Source organism: Orcinus orca, chromosome 6 (assembly GCF_937001465.1).
Source record: "Orcinus orca chromosome 6, mOrcOrc1.1, whole genome shotgun sequence".
In the NCBI taxonomy this organism is placed as follows: Eukaryota; Metazoa; Chordata; class Mammalia; order Artiodactyla; family Delphinidae; genus Orcinus; species Orcinus orca.
The window spans coordinates 62,609,199-62,627,098 of record NC_064564.1 but is presented as its reverse complement, the minus strand read 5'-3'; the positions used below and the strand labels follow the sequence as shown (position 1 = coordinate 62,627,098).

General features: G+C 38.5%; 1 protein-coding gene across 24 annotated transcripts in view; it reads right to left on the bottom strand.

The window, feature by feature from the left end:
* PTPRD (protein tyrosine phosphatase receptor type D) overlaps positions 1 to 17,900 on the bottom strand; it is a 2,143,853-nt gene that overhangs the window by 32,720 nt on the left and 2,093,233 nt on the right. For all 24 annotated transcript variants that reach the window (XM_049711289.1, XM_049711292.1, XM_049711307.1 and 21 more), the window contains 2 exons: positions 14,720 to 14,839; positions 14,051 to 14,205 (listed from right to left, as the gene is read on the bottom strand). In XM_049711289.1, coding sequence (XP_049567246.1) covers positions 14,051 to 14,205; positions 14,720 to 14,839 — 275 coding nt within the window. The remainder of the gene's footprint in view (positions 1 to 14,050; positions 14,206 to 14,719; positions 14,840 to 17,900) is intronic.

Genomic DNA, 17,900 nt, shown 5'->3' with positions numbered 1-17,900 from the left:
AACCCGAACTTCAAGGATAGTGTAATCAAAATCCTAGCATCCTCAAATAATCTGTCTTCAGGCAACAGGTAGGACAACAGCCCTATCTCAGTAGCAAGAGGGGGCTCTGCCCACTTAGTCCTGTTCTTTATGGACAGAGACTACAGCAGTGAGGTCAAAACTTACAGATAGAAAAAGGCACTCCAACCCACATCTCTTATATACAAATCTGGGGGTAGTTATGGATTCAAGAGGAAAAAACAAATCAGAAAATAAAAAAACAGGAGACAATGGCAAAAAATCAGGTAGCAGTTCTGGAAGAAATTAAATGGCCTTTTCTTCTCCTTACTTATTTCATAGATTGACAAAAGAACCTGTATTTTGGGTTACATTTGGGGGGGTTGTTCTTCTTCTCCCGTTCTGTGAAGGAAATGCATATTGTACCTAACCAGGCTGATGAGAGCACAGCAGTGAGAAATATAGAGGAGACCAACAGGGGCTTTGTAGGCTCATCAGTTTCATATTTGGGCTGAAAGAAAGTTTTGATAGGATAGTATGGGGTGGGTGTCCAGTGACATAGAGTCTTAAGACTATCCTCCTACCCCCAACCAGGTATGTCCTATGTCCAAAAAGAACCTTTTTGTTAGCTTAATTTATTATCATTTAGTTTGTCTGCAGCACAGAGATCATTTATCCATGCAGGCTTTTCTTTCAAAAGGGATTCTCTTCTGATTCTGGTGTCACTTCATACGTTTCTGCAACGAGAAATTCTCTCAGCAGCTGTACTTACTTTAGAAATGCAAATGTACCTTGCTAATGCTACTTGTCAAGTAAAGGGTTTAAAAATACTTGCTAAACATTTGTTTATTTACATGAAAGATTTCAGAGTTTTGCACAGTTAGATTTCGGGCACAAAGCAAACCCTGTGAGTGTGTGAAGGAAACACAAGTGATCCCAGCAGATGGCATGGTCTGAGGCGAAGGGTTTGCAAGTGCGGTAAACAGCACTGATACAAGTTGAGAAGTCTGAATGGCTATAATTTTAACACATCTACAGTAGAAGGAAGAAGGTCATTTACATTATGTTAGGAAACATAAGGGCAGATTCTTATCTTATGTAAGTGTGTTACACAAAATGGGGATTTGGCACATGGGCTGCTATCGGACAATATACCACACAGTTTTTATTTCGGTTCCAGCAGAAAAACAATATTGACAAATTTCTCTCTCTCTCTCTGCTTCCTACTTTAATTCAATAGAAGAGGTAACAATAGCATCTGCTGTACTTGGCTGGAGCCTGGAATGAGGAAGCTGTAGATGATAAGCCTCCCAGGCATATGGCCACTATCAAAGCTCACGCTACTGCCATGCACAGCCAGGCTAGAGCTCCCATGGGAGCGGCACATACACAAAGCAGCCACTGCGAACCAGAGCAGGGCTGCCAAGACAGCATGTAAAGTCGTTTTTAGTGGCCTGAAGTGATTTCCACCATCATGGCTCCAGGCGTCACTGCAAAGCAGGACGAGTTTTTCTCTGACATTCTCTCCTGCTCTCTCTTGGCCTTGCTCTACCATTTTCTGCTGCCCTGGCCTTACTGACCACCTGGGTGCCCAGCACATTCAGAGTACTCCCCAACTATGCACTAGCCCTTTTGTCAATCAGTCATAATCGTCAAGATCTGTGATACTTAATGCGCTCTAATGCATCAAAGTTATCTGCTCTGATCATCTTGGTTCCAACCATAGTGCCTCCTGCCATTATACAGGTGATTATTTTCCTAATTTAGCTAGAAAATGTTAGGGACTGCTTAACCAAACTAATCTGAACACAATTAAAAGGACTATAATACACTGCGAAACATATTGGACCAGCAGTCAGTAGACTTGAGTCCAGCAAGAGTCTATGGGAAAGTTGTCAACTTCCCTGGTCCTCATCTTATTTTCCTATCTCTGAAATTAAAGAGGCGTGGCGAGGGAAGGGAAGGGGGTGGGAAGGGATAGCGAGGAGAGGATGCAGACAGAGAAATGGAGGGAGAGTGTTTGGGAGGCTTGAAATGTCCTTTCCAGGTCTATGATTCACTGTGAGTAAATCATGCTCCCTTAGTTTTTGAGTTTAAGAAGCCTATTAAAACCCTAATAAATCCTAAATTACAGGAAGATGTAAAGGAAATATTTCTGAGACAGGATGGAATGGGAGTAAAGAGTATGAGTTTCTCCCACCACACAAGCTAAAAAAAAAACTATTTCACATATTTAAAAAAAAAAAAAACAACAACTCTGTATTTTGGGATATACTTGGGGGGCGCTTTGCTCATCTCATCCAGCCTCAGGAGGGAAATCCACAGTGGACTTAGCCAAGCTGATGAGAGGGTAGAGGAGGGAGAAGAGCTCCATCAGTCAAGTAAATAATGTTCAGCAACATGGAACTCAGTGGTGGAATAAATGAGGTCACACATTATTTGCTACTTCTCTCATCAAGAAGTAGAGTCCTGCTTCATCAAGAAACAAGGGCCACTCCTTGAATCTAAGCTGGCCCCTGCCTTGCTCTGGGCAAAAGAATGTGGTGGAAGGGATGATATGTGACTTCCAGGCCTTGGCCTCAAAAGGCCTCAGAAGCTTCTTTGATTCCCAGAATCCTGAGACCAGCAGACCAGGATGAACGGCTGTGGGGCCAGAGAGGCCCCGTTTTCTCAGCGCTTCTAGCTGACTGCAAAGGAGAGCTCAGGAGATAACAGCAGACAACCCCTGCCCAGCCCCAAGTGGACCCACAGAATAGTAAGAAATAACAGGCTGTGGTAGTTTTAAGCCTCTAAGTTTGGGTTGATACTTGTAAGCAGTGATGGTTAAGTGATAGATATACCCTCCATTTCAGAAAGGATGCTGGCTCCTATGACACACAGATGTATCAGAAACAGAAATATGATTCCAATTTAAAAAAAAAAAAAAAAAGGATGCAATGCTCAAAACCAACCCAAACTGAAAAAAAAGAATAGAGAAAATACTTTCTTATAATAATCGTAATTCTCATAATCCTTGCCTTTCAAATACCAAAAAGAATTCGAACAAGTAGCTCTTTAGCCTTTATCATTAAAATGAAAGAGCCGCAGTTAATCATGGCCCATTTCATCTAGGTCATCTATTTTACCTGCTTAGATATATACCATAGACACTACAAGCTCCACTTTGGCCAGTGAAAGTCTCAACTGCTGACCCTCTCTCAATGGAATGAAAGATAGAGAAGGATTTTTTTTTGGAGGGGGGAAAGTGGTAGAAGTATAGAGGGAGGTGAGATGGGAAGAGAGAGACTGCTCAGGCCCCTTGGAAAAAGGTATAGAAAAATATAAGTGAAAAGTGTTTACTTCACAAAAAACTTATCTTCAATAAAACCTGTGATTTAAAAACACAATGTGCTGGGCTTCCCTGGTGGCGCAGTGGTTGAGAGTCCGCCTGCCGATGCACGGGACACGGGTTCGTGCCCTGGTCTGGGAAGATCCCACATGCCGTGGAGCGGCTGCGCCCGTGAGCCATGGCCGCTGAGCCTGCGTGTCCGGAGCCTGAGCTCCGCAACGGGAGAGGCCACAACAGTGAGAGGCCCGCGTACCGCAAAAAAAAAACACAAAAAACAAACCCACAGTGTGCTATCCCAGGAATATCTATCCCCAAAAATCAAAGAGCAAGGGATTTCAGGACCTGCAAGCTTGGGCAGGGGTCAGACATTATGACTCACTTTTCTTCTATCCATCTAATCTTTTATTTTGGCCTCCAGTAGATTTTGAAAAAGGGGCCAGCCACTGAGTCATCTGACACTTAGGGGCATTCCGAGAGCTTATTGTTTTGAACTGCCAGAATGCAGGACGTTCATACCAAGTATGGACACGAAGCAATGTGACTGATATCCTGGCAAAAACGGTCAGCATTGATGAAGCCCAAAGAGCATGGCTTTTAAAAGTAGCCACCTTTGGAGGCTGAAGATTTACTGCAGCAGTGCTGCCATGGTGCAAAAGTTCTTTTGGACCTCCTTTTTGGCAGCAGAGTTAAAAGCCTATCGCCTGTTCTTTTGAATTTCCTAATGGTGGCGAATTTTTGTCCTTGGAGGTGGATTTTTTTTTTTAATTGGAGTATAGTTTATTTACAATGTTGTGTTAGTTTCAGGTGTACAGCAAAGTGATTCAGTTATCCATATACATCTATTCATTCTTTTTCAGATTCTTTTCTCATACAGGTTATCAGAGAATGTTAAGTAGAGTTCCCTGTGCTACACAGCAGCTCCTTGTTGGTTATCTATCTTATATATAGTAGTGTGTACACATTAATCCCAAACTCCTAATTTATCCCTCCCCCACGTTTCCCCTTTGGTAACCATAAGTTTGTTTTTGATATCTGTAAATTTGTTTCTGTTTTATAAATAAGTTCATTTGTATCATTTTTTAAAAATTAGATTCCACATATGAGTGATATCATATATTTGTCTTTCTCTTGCCTGACTTACTTCACTTACTATGATAATCTCTAGGTTCATCCATGTTGCTGCAAATGGCATTATTTCATTCTTTTTTATAGCTGAGTAGTATTCCATTGTATATTACACATCTTCTTTATCCATTCGTCTGTCAATGGACATTTAGGCTGCTTCCATGTCTTGGCTATAGTAAATAGTGCTGCATTGAACATTGGGGTGCATGTATTTTTTCAGGTTATGGTTTTCTCCAGATATGTGCCCAGGAGTGGGATTTTTGGGTCATATGGTAGTTCTGTTTTTAGTTTTTTAAGGAATCTCCATACTGTTTTCCATAGTGGCTGTATCAATTTACATTCCCACCAACAGTGCAGGAGGGTTCCCTTTTCTCCACACCCTCTCCAGCATTTATTGTTTGCAGACATTTTGATGATGGCCATTCTGACCCGTGTGAGGTGATAGCACACTGTAGTTTTGATTTGCATTTCTCTGATAATTACTGATGTTGGAATTGTTTATTTTTTAAGTACCAAGAGACATCTAGAGCCAAGTCTTTGGTTTGTATGGTAGATGATCAAGGTAGGGAATATTTTGGGTGATTTTTTAAGTAATGAGCTTAGTTCCCTATATGAGTTAAAAAGTGATTCTTAATGTAAGTCTCAGAGAGAACTTTTCCTAATGCTTATAATAAGAGAGCCATTCAAAGAAGGTTTTTCAAGCTTTAAAGCTTTGAGGTGGGCTATCACTTGGATACATACATTCTGCTACAATCAAAAATCAGTTTCATTGCCATATAGCAGTGGTTCTCAACTAGGGGTGACTTTGCCCCCAAGGGGACATTCAGCAATGACTGAAGACATTTTTGATTGTCATAGCTGTTGGGAGGGTGCTATTGATATCTGGTGGGCAGAGGCCGGGGATCCTGCTAAACCCCCTACAATGCACAGGACAGTCCCTCAAAACAAAAGTTTCATGACTCAAATGTCAACAGTGCTGAGGTTGAGAAAACTGGTCTTACGGTAACAATCCGTTCTAATAAGAATTTTTTTTTCAGTTCAATTAAATAGTTATTACAGTACTTAGGCATTTTTAAAGTGTTAAACATTCTAGTTGCTACTCACTTTCTAGGTTAACGCACACACACGCATTCATTTTCTATTCTTCTAAATCACAAATTACATAGAAGTCAAGCTCACATTTCTTCTTTGTTGTTTGATAGTATTCTTTGTTGTTTTCCAATAATAAAGCCAATTTAAACAACCACCTATTTTATGTGAGGTAAAACACATAATGTGTTTTAATGATAATAAAAACATCAAAAAATATAAACATTTATTGACTTCCATGTGGCTGATAGCTGGCTAATTATCATGTAGACATATCTTATTTAATCTTTATAAACAATACTACAAAGGACATACTACTATTATCCCCACTTTACTGAACAGAGGTCAAGGCTTAGAAAGGTTAATTAACTTGCCCAAGGTCAGAGATGTAGTAAATGGTGCAGCTGAGATTTGAACTCTAGAAAGCTGATTTCAGGTGCACAGTCTTCACCACCATGCAGTGCTGCCCCCAAAGGGGCTTTCAGGTCTGCTAAAAGCCAGCTCTGTTATTGGCTGAGGACACGTCTGCTCTCATGTGTATAACATAAACTGAGCAAAATAGAGAATGGCAGTTAAGGTAAGAGGAGAAGACCTTGAATCATAAAACATGGGTTCTCACCCCTTGAATCATAAAGCTAGTTAAAAATGTGGTCTACAGCAAGTCACTATAGCAAATTGAGACTTTTCAGTCTCAATTTCCTTATCTGTATAGTGAGGATGGTAGTAATGCAACCTACCATTCTGCTTATAAGGATTAAATCCAATAAATGGTGGGAAGATGCTCTTAAATTGTCACATTCCTACACGAAAGTGATTTGGTTGTTCTTCTTAGGGATGGAATGAGAATGGTAAGGTGATAGTTTCTCAGTTGCCCTGGAAGGGATTTCTCATCGTATAGATCTAATATATGACTTTGAAGTTAGTTTCTTGTAATACTGGTCTCACCTCTCCTCTACTGCCTTTATAATGCTTTTTTCCAAACAAATTTTCCATTTCACCAGACAGCCCCCCAAACTCCTTCAGTGTGTGTTTTAAATTTTACATCTATGGGGGCCACTGTGTAATTTCTTTTAATCTTTTCTTTTCTTTTCTTTTTTTGTGGTACGTGGGCCTCTCACTGTTGTGGCCTCTCCCGTTGCGGAGCACAGGCTCCGGACGCGCAGGCTCAGCGGCCATGGCTCACGGGCCCAGCCGCTCTGCGGCATGTGGGATCCTCCTGGACCGGGGCACGAACCCGTGTCCCCTGCATCGGCAGGCGGACTCTCAACCACTGCGCCACCAGAGAAGCCCCTAATGTTTTTTTTTGAGTCAAATATTTTTAACCCATTTCAGCGGAGGTAAGGCATTTTTCTCTTATAGGATTCTGCCATCAGAATGTGGAAGATCTGGCCTCCTGTTTTGTATCACCATGTTGTTTCATAAACTAAAAATTTGCTTTTTTTATGCAGAGTTATTGATATATAAGAACAGAACTGGGCATAATAGTTTCCACAAGGTATAATTATTTCTCCTCTCCTTAAAAATATTTCCATAAATAAGGACATAATTTGTATATTCCATCTATTTTCTTAGCCAGAGATCTTGGTACTTTAAACAATCCAGTCTTTCATCTGTGGAAGGCCAGCTTCTCTTATTACTTAGACATGAAAACGAATCCCAGGTTTAAGGAAAATACGGGTCTATGGTTCACACTTGTCAGCATCTCAAAACTATCACATGCTTTGGCAATACTTATGGTCTTTGATCTAAAGAGATATTTGAATAGAACATTGGGAAGAATAAAGGATGGAATTTAGAATGAATGGTTAAAAATGCATTAAACACTTTTCCACAGCACTCTTAGCTCCTTTGGATCCCAGGTCTTTTATTTTTATGCTCATGTGCAATGCTTTCCAAAATCCCTTGACCTTGAAAAGGCCACTTTTGTCCATATTGGGCTGGAATTAGGAGTAAGTGGTTATGCTATGAATATGATCTAAGTAGTTTCTTGGCTCTGCTTTCACCTATAAAGTCAAAAAATATTATGAAGATTAGATCTTGGGAATCTTTCCAACCCCAAATTGTCATTTGATTTTTACTGGGTCTCCCTTAGTGGCCCATTGAGGCTTCTAGGACATTATCTACTTCTGGCCCACAGTTCCTGTTCCTTTCAGTTTTGAAGACTGGTTTGATTCTATGATGTAAAATATTTAAATTACCCTCAGAAGATCTATTTCACTCCCCTTGGGATTGTTTCATTTAAAAGACAGATGCAGGGCTTCCCTGGTGGCACAGTGGTTGAGAGTCCGCCTGCCGATGCAGGGGACACGGGTTTGTGCCCTGGTCCGGGAAGATCCCACATGCCGCGGAGCGGCTGGGCCCATGAGCCATAGCCGCTGAGCCTGTGTGTCCGGAGCCTGTGCTCCACAACGGGAGAGGCCACAACAGTGAGAGGCCCGCGTACTGCAAAAAAAAAAAAAAAAAGACAGATGCAGGGGTAGAGGGTCTTGATCTATCCTTCTTTCACATTTATTCATAAATGAATACATTTCTCCTATGAAGAAAGTATATTCCCCTGGTCCTAAAAGGGGTTAATGTGACTCGCAGTTAGTATCATGAGTCAAGGTTTTATAATTGACTCAATGAAATTATAGCTTCATCCCAATTTATTCACTCCTGACAAGAAGCAACTACTTAGCAAATTGGTTGTTGTATCCCTTTGGTACTAGCAGAATATAAACCACCACTTCTAAAAACAAACAAACAAACAAACAAAAGAAGACACACACACAAAGAATAAGGCTCAAAAAGGAAAAAAAAAAAGAAACAAAGTGTCTTTATTTTCTAAGAGGAAGACTGAAATAATATGGGGAAGTGTAAAGTATAACGTCTGTGAAAATAGCCTGAAATGTCTCTCCCTTAGTCTCTTTCAAGACCAAATTTTATAAATATGGAGAAAAAATATTGCATGTCTCTAGCACTGAGTAGATATTTGTAAAGAGATAATGGCAAATATCCGCCTGACAACCATGTGGTCAACACATATGTTGTAAGACGTTATGCGTAAGGAACTAAGGTACTTTCTGCAACAAAAAGAGTCTGAACTGGATATAATGGTGGGTAAGCAGGTCACGGACTTTGAAATAAGTCCTCAATTTATGAGCTGCTTGACCTTGAGCAAATCACCTATGACCTCCCTGTGCTTCAATGTGCTTTACAAGTAAAATATATTGATTTGTGGATTAAATGAGTGAACACTTAAGTGCTTAGTGTTGCTTGGAAAACAGTAATGGCTCAGTAATTGGTAGCTGTTGTGATTATGTTAAAATGACTGAGTGGTAGAAGAGACTCACTTGCTGGCAATCATCTTTGATATAGAAAGAGTGAAATAAAGGCTAGAATATGCACTGTGAGGTGGAGTCAGAAAGGAAGGAGTGGCTCTGCTGACCAAGTCATCAGGGTAAGTCTAAAAGTGAAAGGCCCTCCACGTGGCTGGCCAGAGGAGAGGCTGAGGACCATCAAGTGATGTATGAACTGGAGAATTTACTTGATCCATACGGCCAGGCAGCCTGGGGCGCATAACTGCTTTGGCACCGCTAATGGCAAGAGTTCAGACAATTAAGTTGACTTTTCTAGGCCTGTGTTTGTTTTGTATGTGTGCAATGGGAGAATAAGGTTCCTACCTCTGTAGATGCTTGGGGGAAAATGCAATAACACACATAAAACACTTAGAGGAGGGCCTCTCCCGTTAGAGGAAAGATTACTTGATGTCGATTCAAGAGTTCAATATCCTTAACTATTATTTTGACACAAAAGCAGAGAGCTATGTCTATATTTAGTCATGGAATGAAGGGCATGTGGGAAAGGACATAAAATGTACAGTAGTAGAAAAAGGGATTCAGAAACAGGTATTAGAAAGATAAAGGCAATTTAAAATAATTAAGTTGTAAAAAAAAAATTACTCCAACATTAAGGAGACAAAAATATAGTCTCCTATTAAAAAAATCAAAAACCAAAACCAGTCCAGCCTTGAAATTATCATACTGTTTCTGTAAAAAGATTCCTGAAACGCCATATGGAATTTAACTTCAGCAGCAACTATTGAGCACCTACTACAATGTAAGAGCTGAGATACAATTGTGCATAATCTATAGCCCATGCCCTCTACGACTGCAAGGCATATGTGATCTGCACACAGACAGCCGAATAGGCTAAGTGTAAAACTATTTGATGAGAGCTGAGAGGATAGAAGGTTCAGTTCTTCCTGTGGGAAGAGGAATGGGGAATGAGCTTAAAAATTTTCTCCAGGGTTTCGACTCAAACGTCTACAAGATGAAGCAATTCCTATAAATAGATGAGCTGAGTTGTGTGTAAAAAAAAAAAAATATATATATATATGAGTGGGGAGGGTTTGGAAAACTGGATAGTGCATGGTAGCTTAAAGGCATTCAAGTTCGAAGTTAAAAAAAAATTACCATGTATATTAACAAAATCATCTGAGGCCAGTCTGCAGCCTTTGCAATACACATAGGGAGTACTATTTAAGTTAGATTATGAATCAGGGTTGCACATCATCAGGTAGAAAAGGGAAATAGGTGAAATTCTAGAGTGGATAAAACATCATTTGCCGAGAGCCAGAGATGAAAGTACTTGGAATGTATACCTAGTGGGAGGTGGCTGAGAGAGTGCACAGTGAGGCATGAAGGGCGAGATCAGCCTTGATGATAAATGGCCGTGAATGTAATGCTAAATTCACTCTTTATCTTGAAGGCCTTAAGGATGACAGCATTAATTTCTATGTATCCTCAACAGCATCATTTTAAGAGTTCAATGGTTTCTCAGGTCTTTCTGAGAACAGCTTTGTTATTATAAAAGATTCTAACCCATAGCTTTAACATGTTCTCTGTCACTGTAAAAGAGCTGATGGCATTTCCATGATGGAAAATATCTAAATTAAAAAAATCTATTCAATTAAATATTTGGATATTTATAAACATTTAGTTATTCATAGGATGGATGGCTCATGTCATAGAGATAATATCCAAGTTCATGTTGAATTTTTCTCCCTAGAGTTAGAAATACAAATATATCTTTGAAAACTCACTCAATAATTAATATACGAATAATTTAACATTCTTGCATACTTCTATATAAAAAGCCCTGTCCTAAGTGCTTTATGTGTATCATTTCATTTAATCTTCATCAAATTCTTATTGCTATGAGTAGTGTTACCCCATTTTACAGGTGAAGGACCAGAAGCTAACAGATAGGAAATAACTTGCCCAGAGGCACACAGCCAATAAGCGAACAAACCAGAGTTTCACCCAGGCAGTCTATCACTCCAGAATGTGCACTCTTAAAGTTGAGATTACATGTTCTGTATGAAGTGACTGATGGCTAGCGGTGGTCTTTTCTCCTATGTCTGTTGAACCAGACATTCCCTCTTTTAGGAATGTGGTAGACTCCATCCTTCTCCTTGACCTTCCAAGGTCTTATCTCTGCTTGTTGCACTAGTCTATTCTCATAACTCTTTTTTATTATTGATTATTAGAATTTATTTTATTCATAATGGCTTTTTAGCCCTGTCACGTTTATTACTTAAGACAAAACTATTGGAGGAAAATGAATTTTCTCTTTTTCCAGTCCCATCCTCTTTTTTTGTCTACCATCAGACTTCTTTGAGAAACTCTTCCTTTGTCACAGGATCTGTTTGGCAGAAGGCTTAGACTTACTTTGACTTTGCCACTACTTCTTCATTACAGAGAAAAAATTCAAGTCCATCATGAGAGAAATCACAACATGAAATGCAGTGTTTAAACTCCAGAGTATTTTCTGTGATTATCTGCAACATGATCATGGTAACTAATCAGGGTCCCTTTGTGACATGGCTAGTGTCACTTTCTGCATACTTTCCTTCCTGCTTAGAGATGATTTTTAAACCAGCATTTCTGGGATACCACAGGAGCAGTTGTTATCTCAAATGACTGTCCACTGCCACTCTGTCAGAAAAATTATGCTCTTGGGTTTTAACATACTGGTAACCAAGTCAGAGATTTGGGATGCTTTGGAAGTTCACAGTGTGGATGCGGCCTCTCTCAAAGAGACCAAGATTTCTTATCAGACATGTGAGGTTACCTTTGGATGAACACAGATCGTTTCCCAGAGCTCAGCTTATGCTGCATCTTTCCTTCACTGTTTCAAAGTGGCTAACAAATTTCTTCCACCAATATACCAACTCTTCTGTTGTTTGTTTCAATACTAGCTTCTCTGGAGCCTCAGGCATAGCACTTCCAAATGTCAGCAGCTATTAGCTCTCCACATTAATCTCTGTTTCTTTATTTCTCCTGAGTTGTCTGTATCTCTCAGAGGCGAGTCCAGGTGGCTTAACATAACATCGGGGTGTGTGTTGGGGGGGAGAGTACGTATTTTCTCAAAATAAGGCATTATAGCTATCTTATCTCTCCTACTTGCTTGCTAAGTGTTTTGGAGCCCTCCAAGTACCTATCATAAAGCCTTATACCTTGCTTATGATCAACAGAGGGTAAACTGAATTTTTAAAATTATCCTTCTATTTATTTTAGTTTTCCAGGGCCTCCACTTTCATTTATAGAAGTGGGAAGCACATTTTGAAAGAGGGAACGTACTATATTTCAAAATACAGTGCAAATATCATAACACTTCTTTTCAATGAAAACTTCCAAGTTAGGTTTCCCTAATTTTTGTTCCTATTATTTTATATATATATATATAATGTATATGTGTTTGTATGTATGTACATAAACACACATACATCTGTGTGTATGCATGTATGCATCTGCATGAATTGCATTTTTGCCGGTAGGCATATGAAGGCAACATTTCTTGAGTTAGGCCAAACTCTCCGTTTTCTCTCCTATGCCCAAACTCCATCTGAAACCATTTCATGTGTGAACTTCACAATCAAGTTGATTTTGTGCTGAGCAGGGGCACCATGTAACCAGGTTCAGTGGCTCTTTGAGGTCTGCAAAGATGTATAACAGAGTACACAGACTGCCTGCTGAAACCAACCAGAAATCTGATTTCATGATGCAAAAGTATTTGTTCAATTAATAATAATTTGCTCAAGTTAATAACAATAATTTATACTGGTTCAGAATCATGCAGAAAACTGCAACATAGTGGCAGGTCCTCAAAGGCCCCTGTCCTGATTAAAGAGGAGCAAGAACTTGATTATAAGGTGAGGCTGACTGTACCTCCAACTTCTTAGCTATCTTACTTGAATCAAACCCTGTAGCCTCTCTTATGTTCTCTTCTCAACCTGACATATTGTTAAGAACATCAAACACGGTAAAGCGTGGGAGAGTTCTTTGGAATTTGTAAAATACTCAATGAATATAAGGTAATGTTATTATTCGTTTTTGTTGGGGAAAAATGCTGGAAAAGAGAAATTAAACATTATCTTGCTTGGAATTTGCCAGGCCATTGTTTAACAATTACCCCCCTAGCATGGATTAGTCAGGTGAATTTTATTGCTTTTATTCTGATCCATCCATTGTCCCCAACTTTTTATAAAAATAGACCCTATTTCTAAGATCTACTACATTATGCTATAGTATAATATGGGATGTGAATGAAAGTTATACTATTAAGTAATGATAGAAGTGGTTTATGATAGATGCTTCCTTTTCTCTTTTATGTACTTCCAAACTATAAATTTACTTCTCTGTGCAAGAAGCCGTGTTCTCTCATATTTGAATTACTTAGGTTACAAAAAAGTCTTATGAAGTTACATGAACCGTAATTTATATAGCAAGAAACAGAATCTGACTAGATATCTTTAATAATCTGTTAGTAATGATACCTGAGAGGAATCCAGGAAACTAGAAGAAATCAGTTTAGTTTTAAAAATGTATGAACACTTACATATGGTAGAATCTGAGCGATGATATAGAGAATGTTAGAATTAAAAGTACAAAATAATAAATTATACATTTCAAGAGAAATATGGGTTCATTACCTCCAAGTACATAAAATAAATTCTTCTGAACTATAGATCTTCGTATATATTTTATTAAATAAAATTTTAAAGCTCAAAATAGTATATTTTCTATATGTGACTTGAGAATACTAATATGCAGTAAGAAATTATCTCTCTAAGCTTGTATGTTTACAATATTATCAATATTTTGTTCCGCACTTTTTCCTATAAATAGTAAAAAGGTTGTATCAGCCCAGCCCACAAGAGCCTGTCAAACAATTCATACATATATTATGTTTTGAAAGAATATATTTAGTTTTGCTCTAAAGAGAAAATACCATGGATCATAGTTGCCTTTATCTCCCAGGGCGGGTATGCACTGTATCAAATCCTTCCTTTTAATGTTAGTAGAGGCCTCCTTTGACCAAAAAAGACTACCTGTATTCTTTACGAAGGCAGTTGCTATCCCAGAGTATCAAGAGGTTGGAAACAGAATATCCAATGAGGCATCCTTCAGTTTTCTGTCTCCCCACAAACCTTCTGACTGAGAGAAAAATGCTCTCAGAGGCTCTTACCTGCAGTGCACAACCATCGGACCTGCATCGGGAGGGTTACAGGTTTTGACTCTCCGTAAGAAAGCTAGAAAAGGTGTTGGGTGTTCTGGAACACCGTGATCAGGCCAGGCGGTGAACTGGAATTGTCTTACTTCTCTCTTCTCACTTGAACCATTCTGTGAAGTAGGAACACTGGCTGAAATTCTGTGTTCCTACCCTCAGGTTGTAATGATGAATAATAACATGCAAGAAGTAACACAAAGATGTGCTATCTTAATTCCTTCCCCCACCCTATATCCTTTGGGAAGACACACTCTGGAGTTATAAACCTCAAGCAATTTGTAAATGACAAATATTTGCTCAGGAAGACAAAATTCCTAGGTGAGAAGCATTCATTTTTCAGGTTTAACTATCAAGAGCACTTCTGATACATTTTACAGAAAGAACTAGTTCTTCTTCACCTATTCTTCATTCGCTGAGACTTTCATTCAGAGCAAGAGTTCCATATTTACTGATCAATCTCCAGACAAGGAGAAAAACTGCTGAGCGATAATGGAAGAATTATTTCATTCCTCATTGTTGCCAGTAGAATCAAGATTTAAGTAAAGCCCTGAGATATTCGATTTTTCAAAAGAAGCTTTCTTTAAATAATGGAAAGGGGAAAGGGAGGGAAAAAAATAAAAAGCAAACCTTGTAAAGTGCAAACGTTCGAACACAATACGTGGCCAGCTCCACGGTATCTAGCAGCGTCACTTGGACAAGCCCATGGGTTTCTGTGCCTCTACTGGGCCAATACTGGTCACACTTCACCTAGAAGAGACAAGTGACACATTCAGGGCAGATCCTCATCAATTTCTCTATTAGTTTTACTTTGAGTTGCTGTTGAAGGAAAACAGCTTTTCCGCATTTCGTTTTGTGTTGATCTTTTTCTGGCGTGCATTCTTGTTATCCCAATATATGTAAATTGCTGCTCTGATGCCAATGTAAACCACATTTTTCAAACTGGTAGGAATACTAAGCAGTAACAGATTCAATTTTCCTGGAGAGAAATAAATTGCAGATTGTCACTGAGTAAAATAAGGAGAGAGGTATTTGAAACTTCAGAGTACTTGAAAAGAAAACACAAATTTGTCTGAGATAGACATTAAGAATCATTTCAGAAAGGTTACACTTAGGCACTTAAATGACATGGTGAGATAGTTAAGGTTTAAAAGGCACAACCTATTTCATCTTGAGCTATCACCATCTCCAAATATGCTTGTTTAAAGAAAAGGAGAGATAATTTGTAAATCTATCGAAGTATAACAGACAACACAGAATTTTTTAATATAAGATAAATGGTATGTGTATCAAAACCAAATTAAATCTGTAAAGTCTAGGGGGAAAAGAGCTGTCTGTTCTTTAAAAAGTCTCAGAGGGTCACACGCTAGCAGTGGCAAAGTGTAAATAATTAAAAATCCATTCATTTCAGATGAATAATCTACAATTATTATGTGGAGTTGAACAACAAAAGCGCATAAAAAGTTTTCAACCCAATTAGTTCAACATTCAACAAAGAATAATTCCAAGTCTGCAGTAAGCCTCAAATTTACTGAATGTGTCCTTTGGGCATTAAAAAGAGTAATGAAAAATAGCAAAGACATCACTATATTTTCTAGTAAGACCATAGATCAAAATATATTTACCCTTTCTATATCACATTAAAAGAAAAAAAAATGGGAGTATTTCTTAATTGAAGCCAACTAAAATACATTTCTCTAGGTAAAGAAATCTAGTAGTATTTTATATTAGAAAGTACATCTTCTGCCTGAAAAAGAAATATGTGAAAGTTACAATCTTTGGATTTAAAGAAAAGCAATGAGGCATTATTACCATAGATACTAGAATTTTTTGGCCCAGTGAATAGAATTACTAGATAATTATTTGCTTTTATGTTGAATATAAATATTACTAGCATTCTGTGAATAATATTGTAATTTTCTATTTCACACCTAAAGCATCTGCTGCTCAAAGGACTCAGCCTCTTTTTAGATACTGGATGTTCTGCAAAGGGAGAGGGTTAATCCTCTACACAATTTCCTAGACTAGATAAAAAAGAAGGTACAGTTACATAGTAAAGCAGAGACTGCATTCTCAAGGTTTGACTTCTGTGCCTTTATTTCAGCTGTGAGACCCACACAGACATTATCTATTTTATGAAAAACAAACAAAAGTGGTTCACAGTAAAATGGAAACTTTGTGTCTTAGTAAGATTTTTTTTAAAAGACCTGCATTTTCTAGATGCACAAAATATTCTTCTGTTTTATATTTCTGTCATATGTTCTAAGTTAAAAATAACACAAGGGAAAGACAGTTCTTTAAGGAGAATATTGATGTAGCAAGACCAGGGTTGGGTACCTCTATATGTCCTCTGGCCATCCATTAAAACCCAAGTCGTATTTGGACAAACTTAGCAAAGGCTACTACCCTAATAGAGCCAACACTACTTAAGTAGCCATAATTCAGATGGAAAAAAAATCACATAAATTAAGTCAAAGGCTCCATTTTAAACCATGAAATAGATGTCAAGTTGATGTCTCGCTGCAAAAGACAAAAGAAATTTTGGAGGCCTCTTATTGCAGCATTGAAGGGATGCCAGCAATGTACTGAGTTCAGGAAGCAAGAGAGAAACTCAAACTCATTATTTAACAGTTTCAGCTGGACATCAACCGTTTCAAATCAAAACCAGCAGGTCAAATCCCACGAGGACAAACACCGCTATGGCGGGCAAATTAATGCAACAAAATGAACTAGAAGGTCAGTACAATGTACGGAACCCAATTCAATGTTATTATGTTTCAAAGCTGGGAATTGGTTATCCTCAGACCTTTTGGTGAGGTAAGGAAAAGGAAAAGAAGAACCATAAGCCAGCCTTTATGTGACCTCTGGAAAAATGACCCCATTATTGAGTGACTTTCCATCTACAAATCCACTCCATACCTAAGATGTAGGAAAACTTAAATTTATACTATTCTCATACTTCTAGTAATAAGTTTAAGAACTGCAACTATTTTTGGCTTAGACTCTGACGTCTTTAGGAAAAAAAAAATTACCACAAAACATTACTATAAGGAGTAAATATTGTGAACATTTTTAGCTAAAAGAATAAAACAAAAGTTCTTGTACTCATTTTAAATAATGTACTGTAACCTTACTCTTGACTAAAAGAAATCCTCTAAAATGTTTTAAGTGCAACTGTAGAAACTAGGAGCCATTTTTTAAGAAGCCAATATATTTAAACATTGCCGTTTTCTCTCAGGAAATATTTCGCAAGGGGAGTTTATGAAAAAATAAACGTTCTAATGCCTGCACACATGCACACATACAGTCTCAGCAGTGGGATTAGAAGCGTTCCCTGAGCTATCTGAACAGCTACAGCGACACATTCTTCCCTTCAGTAGCGAGGACCCCGGCCCTTCTTCACTCCACCTCGTCCTCTGAGTACCCTGCAGAGGTTTCACCCACGTTCTCAGGGCTAAATTTAAGGGCTTAGACTTACTGACAAATACTCCTTTAAGCCTTTCGTTTTTAGCTGTACACTAAACAAATAATTTCTGATTTTAATGTTAGAGAGAGCGAGTCAGAAGTCTAGTGAGGAAAAAATTTAAAAGGATGCGGGAAAATAACAGAAGTTATTTCTTTCTAATCAGTTATGCAAATGAACTAGCTCCATTCTCCTCTCTTGAGATTTTTTTTGGACCATAACCACTCCCCTCCCCCACCATTTTTTTCCTGGGAGAAAAACCTCAGAAGGTATTTCTAGAGAGTTCCTACTTGTTAGGCTTCATTCGTAGAGCTGAGTGTGAGAACTGAGACGTGTAGGAGGCTCCCC